This window comes from Trachurus trachurus (assembly GCF_905171665.1).
Source record: "Trachurus trachurus genome assembly, chromosome: 9".
Lineage (NCBI taxonomy): Eukaryota > Metazoa > Chordata > Actinopteri > Carangiformes > Carangidae > Trachurus > Trachurus trachurus.
Genome location: NC_139895.1, coordinates 31858269 through 31880165, shown reverse-complemented (window position 1 = coordinate 31880165; position 21897 = coordinate 31858269). Strand labels below are relative to the sequence as shown.

General features: G+C 41.7%; 3 protein-coding genes across 4 annotated transcripts; 1 reads left to right on the top strand and 2 right to left on the bottom strand.

Moving 5' to 3' along the window:
• Positions 1–4413: 4413 nt before the first annotated feature.
• LOC310991798 (leukocyte surface antigen CD53-like) lies at positions 4414–10695 on the bottom strand. The gene is made up of 8 exons (XM_083979728.1): positions 10603–10695; positions 9788–9872; positions 8271–8459; positions 6940–7014; positions 6743–6844; positions 6540–6641; positions 6365–6448; positions 4414–5260 (listed from the first exon to the last, which is right to left on the bottom strand). The coding sequence occupies exons 2-8, from the start codon at positions 9848–9850 to the stop codon at positions 5189–5191; spliced, it is 687 nt and encodes a 228-aa protein (XP_083835854.1). The 5' UTR covers positions 9851–9872; positions 10603–10695; the 3' UTR covers positions 4414–5188.
• A 1676-nt stretch (positions 10696–12371) lies between these two features.
• dph7 (diphthamide biosynthesis 7) lies at positions 12372–20157 on the top strand. 2 transcript variants are annotated; one of them, XM_083979100.1, is made up of 10 exons: positions 12372–12425; positions 12716–12888; positions 14552–14685; positions 14769–14856; positions 15544–15638; positions 15755–15912; positions 16922–16994; positions 17072–17137; positions 17269–17441; positions 18350–20157. In XM_083979100.1, exons 2-10 carry the CDS (start codon positions 12757–12759, stop codon positions 18757–18759), a joined length of 1329 nt encoding a protein of 442 aa, XP_083835226.1. In that variant the 5' UTR covers positions 12372–12425; positions 12716–12756; the 3' UTR covers positions 18760–20157. The 2 variants fall into 2 exon arrangements, with proteins under 2 accessions (XP_083835226.1, XP_083835225.1); XM_083979099.1 differs by having other exon boundaries at positions 15752–15912.
• Positions 20158–20176: 19 nt separating this feature from the next.
• Positions 20177–21850, bottom strand: mrpl41 (mitochondrial ribosomal protein L41). The gene is made up of 2 exons (XM_083979109.1): positions 21777–21850; positions 20177–20809 (listed from the first exon to the last, which is right to left on the bottom strand). Exon 2 carries the CDS (start codon positions 20769–20771, stop codon positions 20364–20366), a length of 408 nt encoding a protein of 135 aa, XP_083835235.1. The 5' UTR covers positions 20772–20809; positions 21777–21850; the 3' UTR covers positions 20177–20363.
• Positions 21851–21897: the final 47 nt, after the last annotated feature.

Sequence of the window (21897 nt, the reverse complement as noted above, 5' to 3'; positions counted from 1 at the left end):
GTTTCATTGGCTGGCACAAGCAAAAACTTATCAATCGCTATGGATGAAAAAATGTTAATCATGGATATGGAAAACTTGCAATACTTTATGATACAACACACCCACTTTACAAGAACACAAACAGAAAGTAACAAAAATACAACAAGTAGCCTAACAGAAAATCACCCTCAGAGGCAAAGTGCCCTGTTGTTTATCTCACTTTGCACACGATAGTTTGTAGTTCTCTCGTGATTCCAGACGCGGACGCATCCAGTGGGCGAGGATATGATACATCAAACGGAGCTAAACCATGTCGGAGCGGAGACGGAGTCAGTGGAAATTGGGGGTTAGACATTCAATTAGTGGCTGTTGTCCTCTGACTAACCTGGTAAATGGATTTTGTTTCCTGGAGTTTCTTTGGGTTTCAGGATCAGGTGATACTCAGGTGCGAACAGTTTCATGATGCAATAACTTTCCAGTGAATGTGGATTTTTTCTAACTTCAACTGAAATGAATTTAAAAAGCTGCCTTTTGTCAGACAGGGTCAAAGTAAAGGATAGATCTGCAGAAAGATAGTAGTGATAGCAGAGGCGGGCTTTGGTGATAGGGAGGCCATACCGGTGTGTGTGGTGCCTTCATGTGTAGTTGTAAATTTGGACGTCAGAGACTGTATGAACCAGGGTTGACAATGGAAAGCATCAGGGTTCAGCTAACATCGCTTTGCGGCTCCAGTTCCTGGATGTGACAACCTGTGCCTTGTTGATTGGGGGGGTGTAGACTCTTGTGTAACACCGCTCCCATTAAGAGCACAATGCATCATGGGATTTAAATTATAACGGGGAATAATTAGCAGTTTGGGGACAGGGCTGATCCCTTTCATGGATTATAAAGATAATCCCACCAGTGTAGAACCATTGAAATGTCTATATGGAGCCGGGCCTTTGTGGCTTTTTCCTCTCAACTTCTTTAATCTGTCACTCTAGTGGGGCGTACTGTGTCAACACAATGTCATCTGACTTCTGCTTTGTCTTTTCAGAAAAGCTTTCAGTAGAGTCTGAGGCCCTCACATGATTTAAATAGATTCAGAGCTTTGGATTTGGATAATGATGATTATTAATGACGGTCAGAGGTGGCAAAAGTACTCATATTCTGTACTTAAGTAGAAGTACAGATACATGTGTAAAAAATTACTCTGGTAAAAGTAGAAGTACTGATTCAACTCCTTTACTCAAGTAAAAGTAAGAAAGTACAGGCTCTGAAATGTACTTTCAAAGTAAAAGTAAAAAGTAAAAATGAATTTTTGCCGTTAATGAAACCTACATCATTTGATAATTTTGTTAAACAAAAAAAGTTCAGACAGAATAATCAAGATTGAACTGACCAGAGGCAGTGGTTCCCAACGTTTGGGCCGCCACAGACTCTCACAAAATAATAATAAGAATAATTTTTAGACAGCGTTTCATCACCTCTCACCTCTGTCAGTCAGTCCACCTGCCGTCTCTCTCGCGTGCGCGCGCACCCACGTACAAGTACGCGCGCACACACGCGCGCGCACGTACACACAGACACGGGCACATGGACAGGTTGCTTTTGCCCCTCGTAAACGGTAAATGCGCTGATTGTACAGTGTTCAACCCCCCGCCCCCAGTCAGATAGTCCGACCACCATCGCTTCCTTCCTCCATGCTGCTGCCTCCATGTCGCTGCTACAGTACAAGTTGGTAACTCTGTTCTCTCTCTACCACCCCCCTCCTCCCTCTTTCCCTCTCTAGTTCGTCACATCTTTTACCGGTGCTTTTACGTCGTGTCAAAAAAAAAAAGTAACGAGCCTGTTTTTACAATGTAAGGAGTAGAAAGTACATATTTTTGCGTATAAATGTAGGGAGTAAAAGTAAAAAGTCGTCAGAAAAATAAATACTCAAGTAAAGTACAGATACCTGAAAAATCTACTTAAGTACAGTAACGAAGTATTTGTACTTCGTTACTTGCCACCTCTGATGACGGTTTGGCCTGTTGGGTTGTGGATATTCAGATGTTCAGATTTTCATTTTTCCGAGCACTTTAAGGACCTCTCATGCCTTAGGGAGCATCAGCGCTGGAATAAGAATCTCACGCCAAACTCCAGAAAGAATCTCTTTGGGAGTTTGTGTTGAAGACCATTTCTGGTTACAATGGAAGTCGTTTTTCGCTGGAATGATCTTCCGGTTTCTGTTTCTATTAAAAACACAAGACTTCTGCCTCCTTTTTTGGCATGATTGTTAGAAACACACACTGAGTAATGGGAGAAACAACATCCTCTTTACACATGTTTTTCTAGTTTTTTTTTTATATATATTTCCACAGAAAAGTAACCTATAAAAAGAACAAGCTTGTTTGCTCCACGAATGTTGCTCACAGCAGTGGCTTTGGAGTCGATCAATATTATGGACTAATAAGGAGTATTAGCTTCATGATGCTAATGAGTCATAGGTTTCTGCAGCAGTGGTGGTGGGTGTTGTGACTGGCTGATGACCTCTGTATACTGTATGTGATGAGACTTAGTGGAACAGATGTTAATGTTTGTGTCAGTCAGAGAATCTTGATGATGAATAGTTGTCAAACTAGGGGCAGGGAACCCTAAATGTTCTTACTCATTCCAGTTCTGTTGGTGGGTTGTGATCAGAGGGGGATTCTGGTTTAAGGAGTGTGGGTTTTTTTGGGGGGGTGGGGGTGGGGGGTTTCTGAATCACGGTTGGGGAAATGTTTCTTCTGTCTTTCTCTTATTTATTGATGTTTTTGCAGATGTTAACATCTGCAACAGCAGCTCTATGAGGTGGATTAAATGTTAAGAGAGAGATCCATGTTGTCACTGTCTCTAATAAGAATGTTTTCTTCTAGGCACGGTACTGTCTTTTCCTACAGACGACTTGTATTCCAGTACCACTTACTGCAGGGGCATTTGTACTAGCTGTTCTTTAACGGCGCTTCTTGTAAGGTTTTGCTACCGCTACCTAGCTAAAGTTAGCATTAATAGCTGTTTTTACTAACCAGTCTCCAAGCAATGTTGAGCTCAGCATCAAACTTCATTCCTTCCCTCAGCAAAAGCAACATCAATATTAACTCTTTTGTTCCTATTCCTTTCTTCTGCTGACGTTAGCATGCTAACGAGCTAGCCCCCTATAGTCTTATATAGCGAGTCACTCTGGCGTCCGGTCCTGGCGAGACACCATGTTCGGTGGTAGAGAAAAACATACAATGCAGCACCTTCACAAACATCTTCAGCACAAAGTAGTTATCAAACTTTCTAGCAACGTCTTGTTCATAGGGTTTCACTACAATAGCGTTTATGAATGGCAACACTTCTGAATACTGTAAAAGTACCGTGAGTCGTGTGTTTTAAACTTGAGCCTCGTCCTGTGATATTTAAGAGTAGCTTCTGAGTATTTTGAATGGCCTCACGGCTGCTGAACGGAACAAATCGACCTGTTCTCAACAAGCTGCTTCATAAAACCTTTGAGCAATAGCAAGGGCAGAATGTCTTTTTCTTTTCCTTTTTTTTTTTTTAACTTTTCCATCGTTCAACAACAGGAATGTTTTACAAATAGCTTGCGTTGCCACTCTGCTCGGTTTTCTGTAGGTGTGGACTGTTAAAGGCCGTCAGAGAGGACTGTGCTCATGTGCTATATAAAGGAGGAGTTACTGGAAGTCCAATGCACCTGAATGGCTTCATGACACACACACAAGGCACTGTCCTGCCTCTGGAGACTTGTACAGGGAGGGATACCCAGCCACCCGCGGGGGGAAATACCAGTCTTAACGCAGCCGTTTGTCTCAGAACAGAAGGGGATGAGAGAGCTGTATCAGAGTAGATGTGTTGTTGTTTTTTTTGTTGTATTTTGTCTTTTCATATCTGTAGGTGAATTACAATACTTGTGTTCATAGTTTATGAGGTGTCAGGGTTATTCAGTTTGCAATAAATGGTATATTCTGCTGTGTACAGTTACATTTTTTTAATTACAAAAATTGTACTTGTTTCTATTTTTGTGTGTTGGTTTCGAAAAGAACAAAATTATTTTAAAGTGTAAAGGAAATCTTAGTATTTTTTTAGTTTTTTTGTCTTAAACTATTGATGCAGGATTTATTCTTTAAATAAATAAATTCTTCTGTGTTACACACTGGTTCGCGTATTTCTGGAGTGTGTGAGTCTTGTGTGGGATTGGGGGACAATGTTCACAGGTTGTGTGGAGTTTCTTGATGGTAACCCATGGATTTACTTTACACAAGAAACTCTTGCTGCCTCCCATAACAACAGAAGCACAGCTGTCAGTTTTTAGAGGAACTGGTTGATGGTTGAGCACGGTCAAAAGAGGAAGTGGTTACATTGCAAGTAAAAGACAGGAAATGATGATCTGAAAACATGAAGACAGTCAAAATGGAGGATACAGTGGCATTTTTAAAAGTAATACTTTATTGGGACATTATAGGACTTCGAAAAGTTGTCAGTGAAAAGTTTGTGGAAGAAAGTTTGTTACAGTAACATATATTCACAATTAATAAAAAAATATACATGAAAGAAACTTGCCATCAGAGCAGTTCACACAAATCTGGATGCATTTCTTGAGACTTCCTGAGACTAAAATAGTATTCGACAGCCTGACCTCGCCCCACCACGCCTGGAAGACAACTGAGTTTCATTTCTCACTGCAAACGTGTCAAACACAGGATTTTTTAAAGGACAAAACCAGAACCGTACAATAATAATCTCCTGGGCTGTGTATGAACCAGTTAGGGTTAATTGTGGGCCACATGTTTTCAACGTTCCTCAACAAGCCAGCATCAAGTAAGGTCTCCTGGTGAGATTTTTGGGTCAGTGCTGAACATCTCTGAACAGGACAGGTTGACTCAGAGCACTGTCAGCATCCAAAACCTAACACAGGTTATGTGTAATCTAAGGTTTTTCCTTTTTTAAAGAACAAATGTAGGACCAGCTACAGTAGCAGCTGGTTGCTCCCCAGTCTAGAAAAAATGTTTCAGATGAAAAAGATAAATATATCCCTTTTCACTACTTGATGGGTTCTTTTTTTTAACCTTTTGATCAGCAGACTATTATTTACATTGTTGCTTACATTAGATCTGTGGAAAAAAACAATGCAAACAGTGAAAGGTAGCTTTCATAGTGCGACCTCATATTTGAGTGGAAGACCCATATTTGCCCCACAGGCCACACCGGTCTATAACTTGTAGCCCAGTCCGGATCGACTGATGTGGCAGAAGAGCGTCATGGCAAAGCACATTCCCAAAACCTGCCACAAACAAAGAGAACAGTGTTATTATAAAACATCTGCTGTATTCTGAATGGACAGATGCTTAATAAGCTGAATAATAATAATAATAATTTGCTATATGTAGAAATTTAAAAATCAAGATTTGTGGCACTTGATTCCAAATTGTGAAGTTTGGTAACCATTGTTAATCAAACAGTGCATGAAGAGTGTGGATTAAAATATAGAATTAAAACCACATACAGTGGCATGCGAAAGTTTGGGCACCCCTGGTCAAAATTTCTGTTAATGTGAACAGTTCAGCGAGTGGAAGATGAAATGATCTCCAAATGACATTGAGTTAAATATGAAACACTCTTTTGCAATATTTTAAGCAATATCAGTGTATTATTTTTGTTTTCTACAGGTTTAGAGTGAAAAAGGGAAACAAAGCCTGCAAAAGAATGGGAAACCCAGGAGACTTGAGCTTTGACCAAGGTACCAGACAAGATATTTACTATTTACATGCTGTGATTGTTGTTTTGGGTCATTTCAAGATCAAAAATAATCCTGATGAAAAAAAAACCCCACAAACTAAAAAAAAAATTCATCAGTTAGACGTGCTGTGCAAAGACTCACAACACAATGGAAGTGTTTCCAGGGCAACATGAAAAAAGTGATGTACAATACTAGGATGCACCAGAAACACTGATGCTGTTGTGTTGTCAGTGTGCGCTCTACAGGTCTCCCTACCCGCTCCCAGTCCCACATCAGACTCCACCTCCCTTACACAAACTCAGAACTAGGAAAAACTGCCTTCTCCTTCTATTCCCCACACCGATGGAACAAATTACAAAACTCACTGAAAATCGATAGACTTATCTCACTTGAGGCTTTCAAAAACCTACTTCTCACCACAGTTTTGGGGGCTCAGACGTGCACTTGCTTCAGTTAGTGATTTTACTACTCCTGTTTTCATAACTGTATTTTATTGTGTTGTATTGATGTTTGATTTTCTGTGAACTCTGTATGCTACAGGGCATCCTTGAAAAAGAGAGCTCGCTCTCAATGGATCTACACTGTTAAAATAAAGGTTAAATAAAAAAATAAAAAAAAATAAATTAGGTGGCTCCACCATCAGTTTACCTCGATAATGCAGAGGACGATGACAGAGACCCCAGTGTACAGGAAATTATCCTCAAAGAACTTCACGAGTGTGTCCAAGCATCCCTGAAAAACGGAGAGCAAACGTTCGAGATGAACCAAACCAACAGACAAAACCAGCAGTTTGACTCTTCTACAGTTAAATCACTGCGTCTACCTGCTTCCAGTACATAGGAGCAGTGTCACAGGCCTTCTCACAGCAAGAGTGCGGCACCTTATTCCCCCAGTCTGTCGAATTATGGATCCCACAGCACTTAAGCTGAAGCACAAACAGAAAGAATGAACACGTTAAACCAAGGCGGTCAGGTGCATCCTCGCGCTATGTGAGCGGTCAACGCGTCTCTGCTCGGAGAGACTTACCTGTTTTTGAAGAATGTCCCACTCACTCTGTACAGCGGATGCATTTGCATGTCTTGCAATGGCTAAACCCTTGTTGAGATCGTCCTTCAGAAAAGTGCCGAGCTAAACAGAGAGATGAGACTTTGCAAATTCTGTAGAGTCTGTACTGCATGTGTGTGTGTGTGTTCACAACTGAGAACCGATGGATAAAACCCTACCTCGTCCTCCTTCATGAGCAGGATGCATGCTGCAGTCAGCTCCACCAACATCAGGATGAACAGCAGCAGGAAAAACTGTGCAAAAAAAAAAAAAAGTTTGAACCAGTCTGTGACATCTGAGCTCTGTCAGTTTACATCCAGACATCACACACAATATTTACAGAAATGAAAGGATAGCCAATCAGGCCAGACCGAGCAAAGGTGGCTCATTGTCTTATTTACGCTGTTACGGGAAGCAAGTGGTTCATTTCTGAAGGCTCTGTGGCTGATAATAGTGTATGATGTGTTGAGTTCTACACAGCAGAGGAGGCCTCAGAGGTTTGTTTTCCAGAAAAGCAGAAGTTTATCACCTTACTGCATCACTGCATCAGGGCCGCTGGACCCTGACTACTACTTGTACTACTAGTACTTCTGCGTGGCACACTAAGCCGAAACCTGAACAACAGACCATTACCAACAGAGGGTTAGAGGCATGTTCACTAACTTTGAGTGATGGCATGCTAACATGTGCTAATTAAGACGAAGCAGATCTGAGGCTGGGGGACAGTGCTGTTAGCCCATGAACCCTAACCCTAACCCGACTGAGATAATCCTTTGCCCATCTCATTTCCCCAATCTTTCTCTTAAAAATACTAAGTCCAAGCTATATATATGTCTATGTAAATATATATACAACTATATAGACATACAAGATATACATGACTATACACTATACGTATATATTCCCAGTTCCTCTGAGAACAGTTCCTCTGGGAACTAGAACTGTTTATGACAGCAACACTGACCAAGATATCATTTCATTTTGAATGACATGTTTCTTTTTGGTACCAAGCTGGTGGCGGTGTTAAAAATTACTGACTACAACTATAATGTATGTTTTTTTCCTGGTGGCATTAGTTCAGGTTTTGAGATTTCTGTCTCTCTTCCAGTGAGATGAACAGAATTTATTTTTTCTGTTGCTCACAAAATGGAAAAAATAACATTTAAAACAATCAAAAGCACAAGAGAAAATTTAAATCTCCCTGGCCCCAACCCAAATAAACTTTCTCCCTATGGACTGACAGCTGGAGGATTTTCAGTGTGTGCTCGTCAGACATGGTCCAGATGTAGAGGTAACATCTTCAAATGATGCTGTACATTGGCCAGACTCAGGGTTAATGTGAAAAGATAAGTTTCTTTTCAAAATTGATTTTGATAGAAATCACACCAGGTTGTCCTACCTGGATCAGCTATTAAAGATAGTAAGAATCAGAGTATGATGTAACATCCCATTGTTCCGACCCACAAACTGTTAAAGGTGACAGTAAAACAACAGCAGCAGTGTGTCGTACCGTCAGCAGGAGACAGCGGTTCTCCTTCAGGGCGCCCATAAATCCCAGGAAGGCCACGCAGGTGATGATGATGCCACAGATCAGCAGGATGTTGGCAAAGTTCAAGCTGGCCAGGGACGGGGCGAGGGCGGCCATCTTGAAATTCACGGACAAGTACACACCCAGGCCCAGGACGGCAGCGCCACACATCTGACAGGAAGACACACACAGGCAGGTTCATACAACTGACCTGTTCATCATCAGAAAACTTGCTCAAGGGCACTTTGTTCCAGTGATGGACTGTTACTAGTTGTTGTTTTTTTTTTTTACATGTTTCTAAAATATAACAAGTGTATGAAATCCAGTGTACTGTTGTTTAAGTTCAAGTTTACACTGGGTCATCCTGGTGCAACATGACCACTTAAACCATTTATCCAGCTTTCTTCTGCTTGATAGGGGGGCTTTGGTCTAATGGTACACTTAATTATCATAAATAGACTATTAGACTGTTATAATATGGATAAAAAAGGCAGCTGTCATCTGTTACGTCAAATAGTGAGCCTGTGTGGTTACTTCTCAGTTCTGTTTCTCCATCATCCAGATTTTGAATCTACTGCTTCATCACATTTGTTGATTTACCAGCTGAGTTACTAATTGAATGACAGACTGGTACTCTGAGACATTGGCAGGTGTTGATCAGACTGTTGTGTACAGTGGATATTAATATGGAGATCCGTCTTTTAGTTTTTGCTGCTGTCGGTGTCCTACACTGCAAAAACTCAAAATCTTACTAAGAATATTTGTCTTATTTCCTGTTTTTAGACACTTTTTACTTCTTTCAAGCATATTTTCAATTGAAATCATCTGATAGTGGGGCAAGTTTTTCTTTCTTATTACAAGCACACAAAACACTTGCTTTCACTGGCAGATTTTTCTACTTATTTTAAGTAGCCTAAAGATTTGTTTGAAACAAGTGAAAATGATCTAAAAACAAGTTAATTTTAGGCGATGAGTCTTATTCTAAATGGAAAGAGATTAGCTTTTACTAGAAATTAGACATTTAGACAAAAAATAAGACAAATAATCTTGGAAAGATTTTCTGTTTTTGCAGTGTATAATTTCCAGCTCAGGCTTGCACTTTCTTTGTTTAGCTACAGTACCCACTTTGCATAGAAATCCCTCAAGTTGTTATTTCCAATCAACTGTTATGTTCGATGTTGCAGCCGGGTTTTTTTTCTTTCATATTTTTACTTTATCTTTGTCTATTGCAAAAAAAAAAACTTGTAAAACCATGATTGCTTTGTTAGTAATGGATTCTATGCAATGTGCACCTTGCAATAAAAAGTATATCAAGGGGGAAAAAAACATGAAGAGGCTTGTTCTTTAAGACTCAAGCTGTGTTTCGTTGCTAGTAGTGAAGTGTATCATAATGAGTGATGCGGCCTGTCATAACCTCTCCACATGCCCCCGCTGCACTTGATAAAAATAAACGCTGGCTCATCTCTGAGCCAGACGGAGGATGATTGAGACATACGTACAAAACACAGGAAGTTGGCGACACACATGGTGTACTTTAAACACTTGAGGCAGCCTTGAGCCATGGTGCAACACCTCTGATCAGACCTGTAACGACAAACAAACAACAATTCTACCATCATTTCCGTGGTAGGTGAAGAACCAACAGTGGGGGGTGGGGGGGTGGATGGTGGATGGTGGATGGGGGTCTCCAGGGTGACAAACCGTGTGGGTCACACTTACGGGGGAACGTTGGTGAAACATCTCACTTCCTGTGTTTGGTTTCAGTTTACCGACAGTGCATCTAAGTACTGTCTGTTAACCACAGTGTCAGTTGTGTAGCTAGTTGTGATGTTGCCGATGACATCACAGGGGATTGGGCGGCTGTGGAAATACTGTAACTTCCTCAAAATATAAAAAGAACACTTCTGAGTTTAAAAAATAAAACTTTTCTTAACTAATGACCAAATAACACATGTTTAAGTTATGAACTCTATATATGTGTGTCTATATTCATCTCATTATATATCAAACATCAAATGTTATGTAATCTATTTACAATTGATATCTGTTTTTGTTTTTTTAAGTAAACTAAACAATTTTTTCAAAGGCAAAACTTTGAATGACATATCTAACTGCATTGGATTCATTTAATTTTTTGGGGTTTCTGCTTCTTCTTTTTTTTTAACCAAAAGTGTTCTCTTAACATATAATGTTGAGAAGAAAAAGAATCTACCACAAGTAGAAGATGATCTTCACAACATTCTTATTGAAAGTTTTTAAAAAAAAAAAGAAAAGAAAAAAAAAACTGAAGGAGAAATAAAGCGTCTTGTCTTACCTGTTTAGAAGAGTAACTTTTTTGTCTCTGTCTCAGTCCGTGTTGCTGCTCACACTTCCCCTCTCATAATGCTGTGGACTGTGCAGCTCTTTGGGGCTTTCAGCAGCACTTCTCACTTCCTCATTATCAGTATGAGCAACGCGGAAATTTTATGACTGAGAAAGTAGTGCAGATCATAACAGAGACAAACATGGCATGTTGACACTCTGTGTATATTTAAAGAAGATGTAGGTTCAGAAATAAAAATCTGTGCCCAAACAGGCCACAGTGATCAAAAGCTGTGAAGCTGAGAAACCTTCATGATGCAAAATATCCCACAAGTCTGGCTGATAGAGTTACACTGATATGGGCTTGAGGGCAAGAGGATGAACTTAATCAAAAACATATTTCAGTTACAGCTGAATAGACTGAAAGTTTTGTAAGAAATGTATTCAATTAGGTATTCAAAATCTATAGCTTAATTTATTCAAAATGAATTATGCTGTAGCCTAATTAAAAAAAGGGTTCGGTTGAGGTTGAAGTCAGGATTAGAGGCCAAAACTCCAATTGAAGCCGCTGTTATTCTTGATCCCTGGTCGGATAAGTTGATATGTAGCCTACAGTTGCTGCTGTAGCGGTTTTAAGGTCCGGTTTCTCCATATAATTAATTGTGTGGGGGGAAAAAAAGAGGTAATGATCTGACTGTGAAGTTCATTCCTCTGCTAAAAACTAGAGGTTATAGAGTGGAGTTGAGTGGAGCTGTTGGTCTGGTCTGATGGGTATTGTAAAGTGGGAGGGACATGTCCCCCCTGTCCCCAGGGGAAACATGTGCCCTTGGTTACATTAGAATCTCTCAGCAGCAGTGTGGGACCCCTCACCTTCAGAGACCACCGGATAGTCTTCTGTGTGGCAAGATCAGGCCTGATGGAAGGAAAGGTGTAGAATAGAATGTCTGAAACATGTTTTCCTCCAAAAATCCAAAGATCATTATCCTCATGAAAAGCACAGCCTCTTTCTTGATCCAATGGGAGAGTCCCAGGCAAAAAAAACTAAAGGTACCTTGAAACAACGAAGAGACAAAACAAAACAAAAAACCCTGCAAATATTGTAAACATAGGGATTTATGAAAACTCGTGTATTTTTTTATGGTGTTCATGCAGTGGATAATTTGCAATGTGGTGCTATCTTCTAGGTTGTATAGCCTACATTGAGTGTATGGGGTTTGGTTCTTAGCAGGGCCACTAACATTATGTTAGGCAGTAATGTTACTCTAAGTGTCAATAGCCAACTCTCCTGAGACACTTGAGTAGCTACCTGTTCCATCACTGTCAGTTATTATTGGAGATATTTCAGAGTGTGTTTTAATGAATCTAGATTGCTTCTCTGCAATCACAGAGACAATAGCCTAGATATTATTTACATTTTCTTGGTAAATCCTACAGCAATCGCAAGAAGATACTGGATGCTATTGTCTATGGGAAATTCCCTTTGCATTCTGGTAGTAAAGTAGTTAGGCCTACGATTGACTCATTGAATCATCATAGTGAGAAACTGAGTAATGAGCAATTGAGTTGAGCTCATAGAAATCCCCGGTAGGTCCGTCTCTACGGGAACTTTCATTACTTAACGTGGTGTGTGTAAAGTCGGAGGAGTATTACTGAACCTCAGACTCCTCTTTGACTCATCCTTTTCTTGTCACAGCCTCCTACATCCACGGCGAGACACCAAAACCGTTTGACACCACCGAGCTGCTGGAGCGCTCGTGACGTGGGCTTTAATTGGTCACGTGACCTGCCGTCACTACTCCCGAGCAGAGCGGGGGACTCCACCGGGCTGACTTCCATGTGAGTTTTGTTGATAACGACGAGTTGTGTGTTTGCTTTGTATTAAATTAACGTGACTTTGACTCCGGACATTTGAGCTACGCATTTAAAAGCCCGCTCAGCATCAGAAAAGATGCAGCGCTGCAGCCAGTTAATTATAGCTTTGCTCGCTAGCTAGCTACATAGCTGTCAAACAGACTCGGTTAGCTCAGTTAGCCTACAGAAAGTTAGCTAGATAACACAGGATGGACGTGCTACTTATAGACTTATCCGGACTTATGTGGGTTCACTTCCGGGGACTGTGTTTTCAGCTGCAGCACCAGCGCGGTGATGTTATGCGGAGCAGCTGGCCATGGCTTGGAAGTCGAGGACCCGCAGTCTACAAGTGTTTGACACTGAGCAGAGCGCTGACACGGTGGAGTGGTGTCCTGTTGCCCCCAACCACAGTATCCTGGCCTGCGGGACATACCAGCTACAGAAAGGGGTGAGGTTACACAGCAGCAGCGCCCCCCAACACCCATCCATCAGCTGTCATAGACTGTCACTGATCCTCAGATTAATGTCGGTATGTTTATAGTGTAATTAAAAACAGACAATACTGACCACACAATATTGAGACACTAAACAGTCATGTGTGGTGGACATTAGCATTACTCTCTTTATAATAAGTGATTTTTTTTTTTTTTTAGTAGTCTCTGTAGTTTTAGCGTTGTGGCAACCTGTTAAAGTCTATTAGAGGTAACCTACTGAACCCTGACTGCACTAAACCTGGGAAAGAGTAAAGAAGACAGGATGAACCTTTTTGAGACTGAACTGCGTTGTAAATTCCTATAGTTAAAGGACAATTCCGGGCAAATTCAACCTGGGGTTATAGTTTCCTAGTATTTTAGGTCTAAAAGAATGAATCTGAAGATTTTAATGTCTGTTCTGCGGTAGTTGTGTCTGTCCCTGCATCACCACAGCAGCGTATGATGGGAGCAGACCGATCTTACTCTGTTTAGGCTGTTTACATCCCACAATACCACTTTTTTCCCCCCCACAAACAGCGTCAGATGTCTTCAAACATACAAAAGGGGTTTGTTTACTTCAAGAAAGCCGACGTGTTTGTAAACAAAGCTGTAATACAAAGTCTCATGCAAGAGTCAAGTTGACATCTCAGTATGTTTACAGGTAGAATAAACAATATCCACACTTACTCTTACTGCTACGAAGACGTTGTGGCTCTGAGTTGATATTCCTTTGTTGATAAAACAAACGGGAGCTTCAGACGACCTATAAATATACTGAAAAGGTCAACTCGACTCTCACGCGAGACTTCACGAGATCGTGCAGGACTTGGCGAGACTTTGTATTACAGCTCCGTTTAAAAACATGTCCGCTTTCTTGAAGTAAGCAAACCCCTCTGTGTATGTTTGAAGCCATCTGACGCTATCTGTGGAAGAAAAAAAAAGTGGTTTTGTGGGATGTAAACAGCCTAAGATCGGTCTGCTCCCATTATACACTGCTGTGGCGACACAACTACTGCAAAACATGAGACATTAAAAAGGAAATCTTCAGAGTAATTCTTTTAGACGCGAAATACTAGGAAACTATAACCCCAGGTTGAATTTGCCCGGAATTGTCCTCTTAAAGCAACAAATGGGGTCATTATAACATCACCTGTGGGACACACATCCATTGATTAGTGCACCAAGATTGTTTTTTTGCCTAGGAGAGCTCATCTTATGACTGGGAATGAGATAACCAGTGGCATGATGGAGTATAAGAATGGGCTGCAACCATTGGTCAGTTGGCACAACCCTGAGCTACTAGAACCTGTGGTTCTGTGTTGTGTCCCTCTAGAAAATAAAATCATTGCACATTATATTTCAGTTGTTTTTTGACTCTCCACAGGCAGGCCTAAAAATAAAAAAATAAAGGCCTAAAAACAGGATGCTCTTGTTCAATGTTCTTTACTTTAAAACTCATTCAGCAGTGCACCTTTCTAGGATCTATCTCCAGTACAATAGCTGTAGTAGTGTTGTTGTTGTGGATTAAAACAACTTCACAAGAATTAATAGTGTTTTTTAAATGTGTCTCATGAGTTTTTGTGACTTTACTTTCTGCATATTGATGAAGCTGCTGCTCTCTACCATGTCCCCCTGTAGACAGGGGTAGAGGATGCCGCCCCCAGCCGGACCGGTCGCTTGTACCTCTTTGACTTTTCCCGAGAGAAATCGATGGGTCCTCCCCTCACTGAGCTGCAGCGCATTGATACGGTGGCCATCTTAGATTTGAAATGGTAAGAAACCAGCTGTCACTGTGTGGTTGTTGTTGTTATTTTAGTTTAGCTTCTGTCTTACTGGCTCTTTCACATGTTCTCAGGTGCCATGTGCCGGTGTCGGGGAAGGCGTTGCTGGGAATAGCAGCTGCTACAGGGGAGCTGCAGCTGTATTCTATGTCAGATGGTCAGGTCAGCCATCCATGTCTTTTTCTTTACACAGTCAGCATGCACAGTTTCTGACAGGACATACGGTAATTTAATATATCATTGGTCCCCAAGGTTTTTCAGTTGAAAACCTTCCAATCAGTCATGTGCCATTGTCTTGTAGAGCTGCACCTGGTTACAGAATGGCTTAATGTGAGACTGCTGAGGTACAACAAGCGTAACCAAACCAGAAAAAAAAGATAACCAACAAAGTTATAAGTAATTAAATATAGAGTAGAAAAGAAATTATTAAATAACAGAGAAAAAAGAAAAGGAAAAAAAACATTTACAAAAACATCAACATTTGTAACCTTCAAAAATCCATGTTAGCGTCATTCCAACAACAGATATACATCTCCTTTTAGTCTCTTTTCTAGCTTTTTGTACAACAAATTTATAAACATCTCACAAATCATATTGGGGCTCATGTGTTGATAACAACTTTTGTACACAGACAGGGGGCCTGTACCCTGAAGTTACCTCAATAAGTTGAAATCCTGCTTCGTAGTACAGGCCTCAGGAGTATTGTTATGGTTGTTCAGAGGAATGCAAGATGAAGGTTTAGTTGGCTGGAGGTTTAAACCGATGAGGTCTGGCCAGTGCAGGATGTGTGTGTTAGGGTGTGACCGCTGTGGTAGCCGCTGTGCACTCAAAGATGTGTGTATCCAGTAGGAAGGTAGCCGCAGTCTGCAGACTCTGAGCAGTTTGGAGGTGGGGGCGGAGCGGCTGGCTCTGTCTTTGGATTGGTCCACCGGAAGGATGGACAGGTGAGATACTCGGCGTCATCCAGAGCCAGAGCAACAGTGTCAATGTTTGGATGAAGAGTGAGTGACCATGGTCATGTGACATGTGTCCCCCACCCTCTCCCTGTCTGTGTCAGCAGCAGCGATGTGCGCGTGGTGTGCAGCGACTCTGCTGGATGTGTGAGCGTGCTGTCTCTGGCTGACGGCGCTCTGAGCACCGTGGCACAGTGGAAGGCCCACGACTTTGAGGCCTGGATCTCAGCCTTCTCCTACTGGGACACACAGCTCATCTACTCTGGTAACAGTCTGTCACCTCCCCCAAATTCTCCACTCCACTCCATTGTATTACACTTTAAAAAAACAAAAAAACAACATCCTTCTCCACAAGTAGACTATGATGGAGGTCAGCAGTCTTCTCCATGACAGTGGAGCTACTGAACCAGACTAAACTTGAACCTTGTAGTGTAAAGACGGCCTAGAGACCATTTAAAGGTTCAGAAACCTTTGCAGGTGTTTGGAGTTAATCAACCGATTAGAGTGTGACACCAATAGGTTACTAGTGAACCTTTTCACTAATTCTCATTCTTTGAGATAATGAATTTTGGGTTGTCATTAAATGTAAGACATAATCATTACAATTAAAAGACATACAGTCATGAAATATTTCAGTCTGTGTTTAATGAATCTATATTATAAATGAGTTTCAACCCTATTTGAATTGAACTACTATTGAATTTATTGAGATGCACCTGTGCAGCAAGTTGTTGTTAGTAATTTCCTTACAGATGGCAAATGTTATAAACAGTTATCTAGAAACTAAATGGACTGTTCACAAATGGTTTGGAATAATAACTAGGTTAGTAGCACCAGCAGCAAAGGCCACTGTGGCTGAATGTCAAAGAGCAGCAGTTACAGAGTAAACAACAGGGAGCACCTGTTGCACAACAGAGGAATAATTACAATATAATCACACATTTATTCATTCACTGTGGTCCAACTGAGTCTTTACATAGGTCCTGCATATCATAGCAATAATATAATACTTCCAGTATATTATTATTCATTTTTCTAGATACATTTGATGGTAATTGTATCATTAAAATTTCATACCATCATGTGCTGTTGACATGCTCTGTAGCAGCAATTCTTGCCTGTCCCTGTTTTCCATGAGCCCTTCACCATGAATCATGTTGTGTTTCTCCGTAGAAGTGTGCGCACACACACAGAGTTTGTCTTTCTTCGTCTTCTGGAACAACTGTAGTTAGTGAGTTTGAGTTTCTTATAAACCAGCTGTCTTTCCTGACCAGGTGGTGACGACTGCAAACTGAAAGGCTGGGATCTCAGAGTGGGTCCCTCCTGCCCCACTATGACCAGTAAAAGGTGAGTGATGATTCATTCCATTGGACTGTCCATTTACGTAAAGGCCAGGGATGACATCTGGTCTGTTCCTCTTGCAGGCACTCGATGGGTGTGTGCAGCATTCAGAGCAGCCCACACCGGGAACACATCTTGGCTACAGGCAGGTAAATCTCCCAGTGAGCTACATGCCGTACCCCGGCGCTGTGTAAGAATTTAGTGATGGCGACTCCTATCAACCGCTGTGGCTCTTTGATTCGTGTGGTTGACTCGGTGTCACCGACCTCTCTGTCTGCAGCTACGATGAGCAGGTGTTGCTGTGGGACGGCAGGAACATGCGGCAGCCTCTCAGTGAGAGCGCCCTGGGTGGAGGAGTGTGGAGGCTGAAGTGGCATCCAGCCCATCAGGACCTGCTGCTGGCAGCCTGCATGCACAACGACTTCCACATCCTCCACTGCCAGCAGGCCCTGGGTGAGATGTTGGATCTGTATTCTGAATATCAACTTTGAAAATTTATTTATTAATGTTTTTTTTTTTATTTATATAGTGCAATACAGGGTGAGGACACATAATCAAATAATAAGGCTGCAACATAGTTGATCAACAAACAACAGCACAGCACAAACAGGACACAAATAGGCAAACAGAGAGAAAAGAAGCACAAAATAGAATAAAACAAAAATAAGGTGGAAAGAGGAAAAAATGAAAAGTAAATAAGTAAAAATAAGTAGTAGTACGAGCTGTGATTGGAGCTTTGGATTTTTGCAAATACGATTCCAGGCTGTAGGCGGAGCCACAGGAGTTGGATTTTGTCCTGAACGAAGTGCAGGAAAGAAACCTCCAATGTATCAGGGTCTCAGCTGTAGCTGGCCTGGCACTGACTGTTGCTTTTTATTAATCTTATGACTAACTGAGTGATGGACTCTGTATGTAGTTAAGTATCTGATCTTAGTATTTGATTTATAGTTTTACTTTAAGCTTATCTTAAAATGTAGTAACTTGGATCTTTAAAATCAGATGTCAGATTTAGCAGACTGTAGCTCTTAAGTGTCACATATTAAAAAATGAATGCCAAGCTTGCTGCTATATACAGTACCGTATATTACTACTTTCACTCGTGTTTAGCTCAGTTGGTAGAGCAAGAGATTTATTTCTGCCATTAAGGGAATTCTATCTACACTCAGTACCCTGTTTTCTACTAGATGGTTTTTATTTGACATTCTTTGTTAAATTAGTTTTTTTTTATATTGTTATGGTGTAGTATTTATTATGTTATTTAAAATTTTAAATGCATGTGCAAAGACCCTGCAGAACAAACCTGTGGTCAGGACTGTTTGTTTCTGCCTGTGTAACCGTGTTTCCTCCCTGTCGTTGTCCAGGTGGCAGCGGAGGAGCTTGTCCCGTCGTAGCCTCCTACATCCTCCACAACTCCTTAGCTTACGGAGCCGACTGGTCCCGGCTGTCCCTGGACAGTCCCCTCCCGTGCTCCCCTCAAGCTACAGAACCAAAGGAAACCCTCGCAGAGAGCAGAGGACACGTGAGGATTCAGTACGAGTCTCCCACCGCCAGCTTCGACACCTCCCTGGAGGACGACAGCGGACAATACATCCCAGAAAGCGTGGCAGCGCCACCTACCCCTCCTACCGCAGGCCCTGCCCTCAACCCTGACCACGACGCCCCCTCTATGTCCTGTCTGCTCGCCAGCTGCTCGTTCTATGACCACATGCTCCATGTGTGGCGCTGGGACTGGACTCCGGATGAGGCTCCACAAGAAGCCGAGTGCTGCTGACCCTGAGGAAGACCGGGCTGAAAGGACTCTACAGCTACACCTTCCATCAGATTCTAAAACCAACCAAAGTACAGCTGAATATTCAGACCAGCAATCACGTGGGCCCAGTCACTTTGGAGTTGTCATAATTAACAAAACCCTCTATTTTCATAATTATACTGATTTTTATAAACTTATATTTAAACACAAATTGTGTGTAGTCTTCTACTGTGTATTCTCAGTACAGCCATTCACCTGCAGCCCCTCCATTTGTAACAGCTTTTAAAGGCATTTGATGTGATGTTGATGACCAGCACAGGTTTATTACACGAAGTGGGACCCCTGTAGTGTGTGTGAATGCTTATGATGACTGTATTAAAGGGCCCATTTGTAAATTTTCCCTGTTGTTACGTAGCCAGTGTTAGCATCAACAATTCGTTTCTTACAAGGAGGAGGTGATGAAATGTTGTCTGAGCAGCTACCTCTTAAAGGGATAGTTCAACATTTTGGCAAACTGGCCTATTGCCATAATCCCTATAGTCTTAGTAGTAGGTTCATCACCTTTAATTGTCAGTGCAAGCTGTTTTTAGAACGGCGGAGCAGAGCCGTGAGCTGGTCAGTGAACACAATGGAGGCTCCCTCATCAAACTAAATACACAATACAACAACTCCAAAACGCTCTGGTGGACAAGTTGTGACCTGCATTGTGTATTTGATGAGTTTGATGAGGGAAAGCCAGAAATACTGCACGCCGTGCAGAGCTCACGTCTCTGCTCCGCCGATCTAAAAGCAGTTTGCCCCGACAATTCATGGTAATGCACATACCTCTAGGACTATAGGGATTATGGCAATAGGCAAATTTGCCAAAATGTTGAAATATCCCTTTAACAAAAGACTAGACTAGGTTAGCATGCTAACTTAAATAGCAGAAAACAAGCGACATAAACCTGGACACAGCTGTTGGTGGGTAAAGGAATGAAGTTTGATGCTTAATGCTAACATTAGCTGTGTAGCAATAGGGAAATGTACAAGTGGCTGCTTAAAGTTTCCTTATATGCAACTCTGTGCTCTTCTGGGTGCTTAGTGCTCCTAGTTTGTGGCTGGTGACATGATTCCAGCCCAGACGAGCTGCATGACGGCTGCATGGTATTAATTAAGGTTCCCTTGTAGAGAACCGCTTCCTCCACTTGTTCCAGGCTCTGTGTCCCTGGCAGTGTGAAGTGGTGACCTTCACCATATAATGATTTTGGAAAACTTTACATCACAGCACTACATATATGGAAATATCTCAAAGGCACTTTTACTGCTGGTTATGATCTTTACACTTTCTGACCAATACAGTTACATTGACAGCTTCTAGGATCACTAGTACATATCTTGACAGTTGAATATTTGTTCAATCAAAGTGTAATAAAAGAAAAAAACAGAAGTAGTCGTTGCAGTGAATTTTATTGTGAGCCCTCATGAATAAACCCTTGATGATCAGCTCAAATAATTTAACTGAAGTTTACAGTAAGGAATGAACAGTTGTGATCACTAGTCCCCTGTGTGCTGAGTCTCCTCAAAGTTCCACAGTCAGTAAACACTCAGTGCCTGTCTTCACAAATGAAGCACCAAGCGCATCTTTAGCGCACATAGTTCTTTGGATACAGCTTGAAGAGCTTCCCTTCCTGTGTGGGCTCAAATCCATATTTCTCCAGCTGTTCTTTGCTGAAATTGCCGTCATCAAAGTCTTTCTTTATCTGCGGCGCCACCACTTCGTCAAACACACTTTGCGCCGTCAGCGGAAGTTCTGTTCCTTTGGGGGCACGGTACGAGACGTAGGGTTTGAGTTTGAACCCTTCCAGGTGGGGCACCACAAACTCAGGGATCATGGCCCTTATGGACAGAAACTTTTTGCTGGGCAGGCTCAGTCCGGTGGGTCTTGAGCCCCTGCCTTTGTTATGAGTCCTCGATCCACGCTTGCTGGTAAACTCAGACATCCTGTCCGCTCCTCTGACCAGACCTCTCATCAGATTGGATAACACACCCATGGTGCCGCTGTATTCTCTCTGTCCAGAGCAGAGAAAACCTGTGGAGAGGAGGGGAGAAAAGCCCAATCACTATGGTGAAAAAGTCTTTTTGAAGAAGGTTCCTAACTAAATTGCATGTCCCAGCTGGTCCAGTTCAACAGGAGGTCTGTGATCCCTAGGGGGTCTGCAGAGGTACTGAAGGGGGGGTCACAACATTTTTGGTTGATTAGACTTTTTTTTTTTTTTTTCTATTTCCACATTTATGTTACAAATAAAAACCTCAATTTGAAAAGCTTGTCTGCATGATTATCATGCAATTGACAGACATTGTTGATATTGGCATTGGTACCAGCAGGTCTGTCTATCAATGGCAGTGGCACGGCCCCCTACTCACTGTACTGTACATGTTTAATATACAAACCTGTGTATTATTTCAACAACTTTATACATGGCACTAGGCCCAGTTTGATATAAAACACAGTTTTATACAAAATATACAGTAGGGGGTCCCAGCTCCATCTCTCCATCAGTTTGGGGGTCCTGGCCTGAAAAACGTTGAAGACCCCTGCTCTATATGATAAAGAACGTAGCAACAATGCCATCATGAAGAACACGCATTTTTATTATACAATAATCATCATCAACTAAACACTGTATCCTATGCCTACAAAATGTATGCATTGTGTAACTGTTAATTAGAAACGAATGTTCTCTGCCACGTACCAACATGATTCTAATTATTACTCAGTTCCCTCATCTTAATATACATATATTAATTTACTTTACGTGTAAAGCAATTGAGTTATGAAAACCAGAGGGACTAACATAGCAGTTTGACAGTGTTGTGATGCTACTAGCTAGCTAACTAAGCAGCTAGTGTAGCGGTCACTCAATGCTACACTAGCATTGTCGGCTAGCAGGCTAATTATCGATTTATTAAACCACAGTATAAACACCTTTAACCGTTCACAATCCAAACTCGTCATTCATTTTTCACACTGTTTCTAAAACCGGCTCCCCTCTCACCTTGAGCACACTTGTCAGTCCAACGCCAGCGAATGTGTCCCGACCGTCCAGTGAAATATCGCGCGATTCGCCGAGAACCTCCGTCGTCCTCCAATCAAAACCCGACATACTGGAGCTCATC

Excerpts from the sequence above, each read along its gene's own strand:
- LOC310991798 (XM_083979728.1), bottom strand. The coding sequence starts at position 9,850 with ATGGCTCAAGGCTGCCTCAAGTGTTTAAAGTACACCATGTGTGTCGCC. Across the intron at positions 7,015-8,270 it reads ACCGCTGTCTCCTGCTGACG|TTTTTCCTGCTGCTGTTCAT; the intron begins GTACGACACACT and ends TTTTTTGCACAG. Across the intron at positions 5,261-6,364 it reads TCGTCCTCTGCATTATCGAG|GTTTTGGGAATGTGCTTTGC; the intron begins GTAAACTGATGG and ends TGTTTGTGGCAG.
- mrpl41 (XM_083979109.1), bottom strand. The coding sequence starts at position 20,771 with ATGGGTGTGTTATCCAATCTGATGAGAGGTCTGGTCAGAGGAGCGGAC.
- dph7 (XM_083979099.1), top strand. The coding sequence starts at position 12,757 with ATGGCTTGGAAGTCGAGGACCCGCAGTCTACAAGTGTTTGACACTGAG. Across the intron at positions 14,857-15,543 it reads ATTCTATGTCAGATGGTCAG|GAAGGTAGCCGCAGTCTGCA; the intron begins GTCAGCCATCCA and ends TGTATCCAGTAG. Across the intron at positions 16,995-17,071 it reads CCCACTATGACCAGTAAAAG|GCACTCGATGGGTGTGTGCA; the intron begins GTGAGTGATGAT and ends TTCCTCTTGCAG.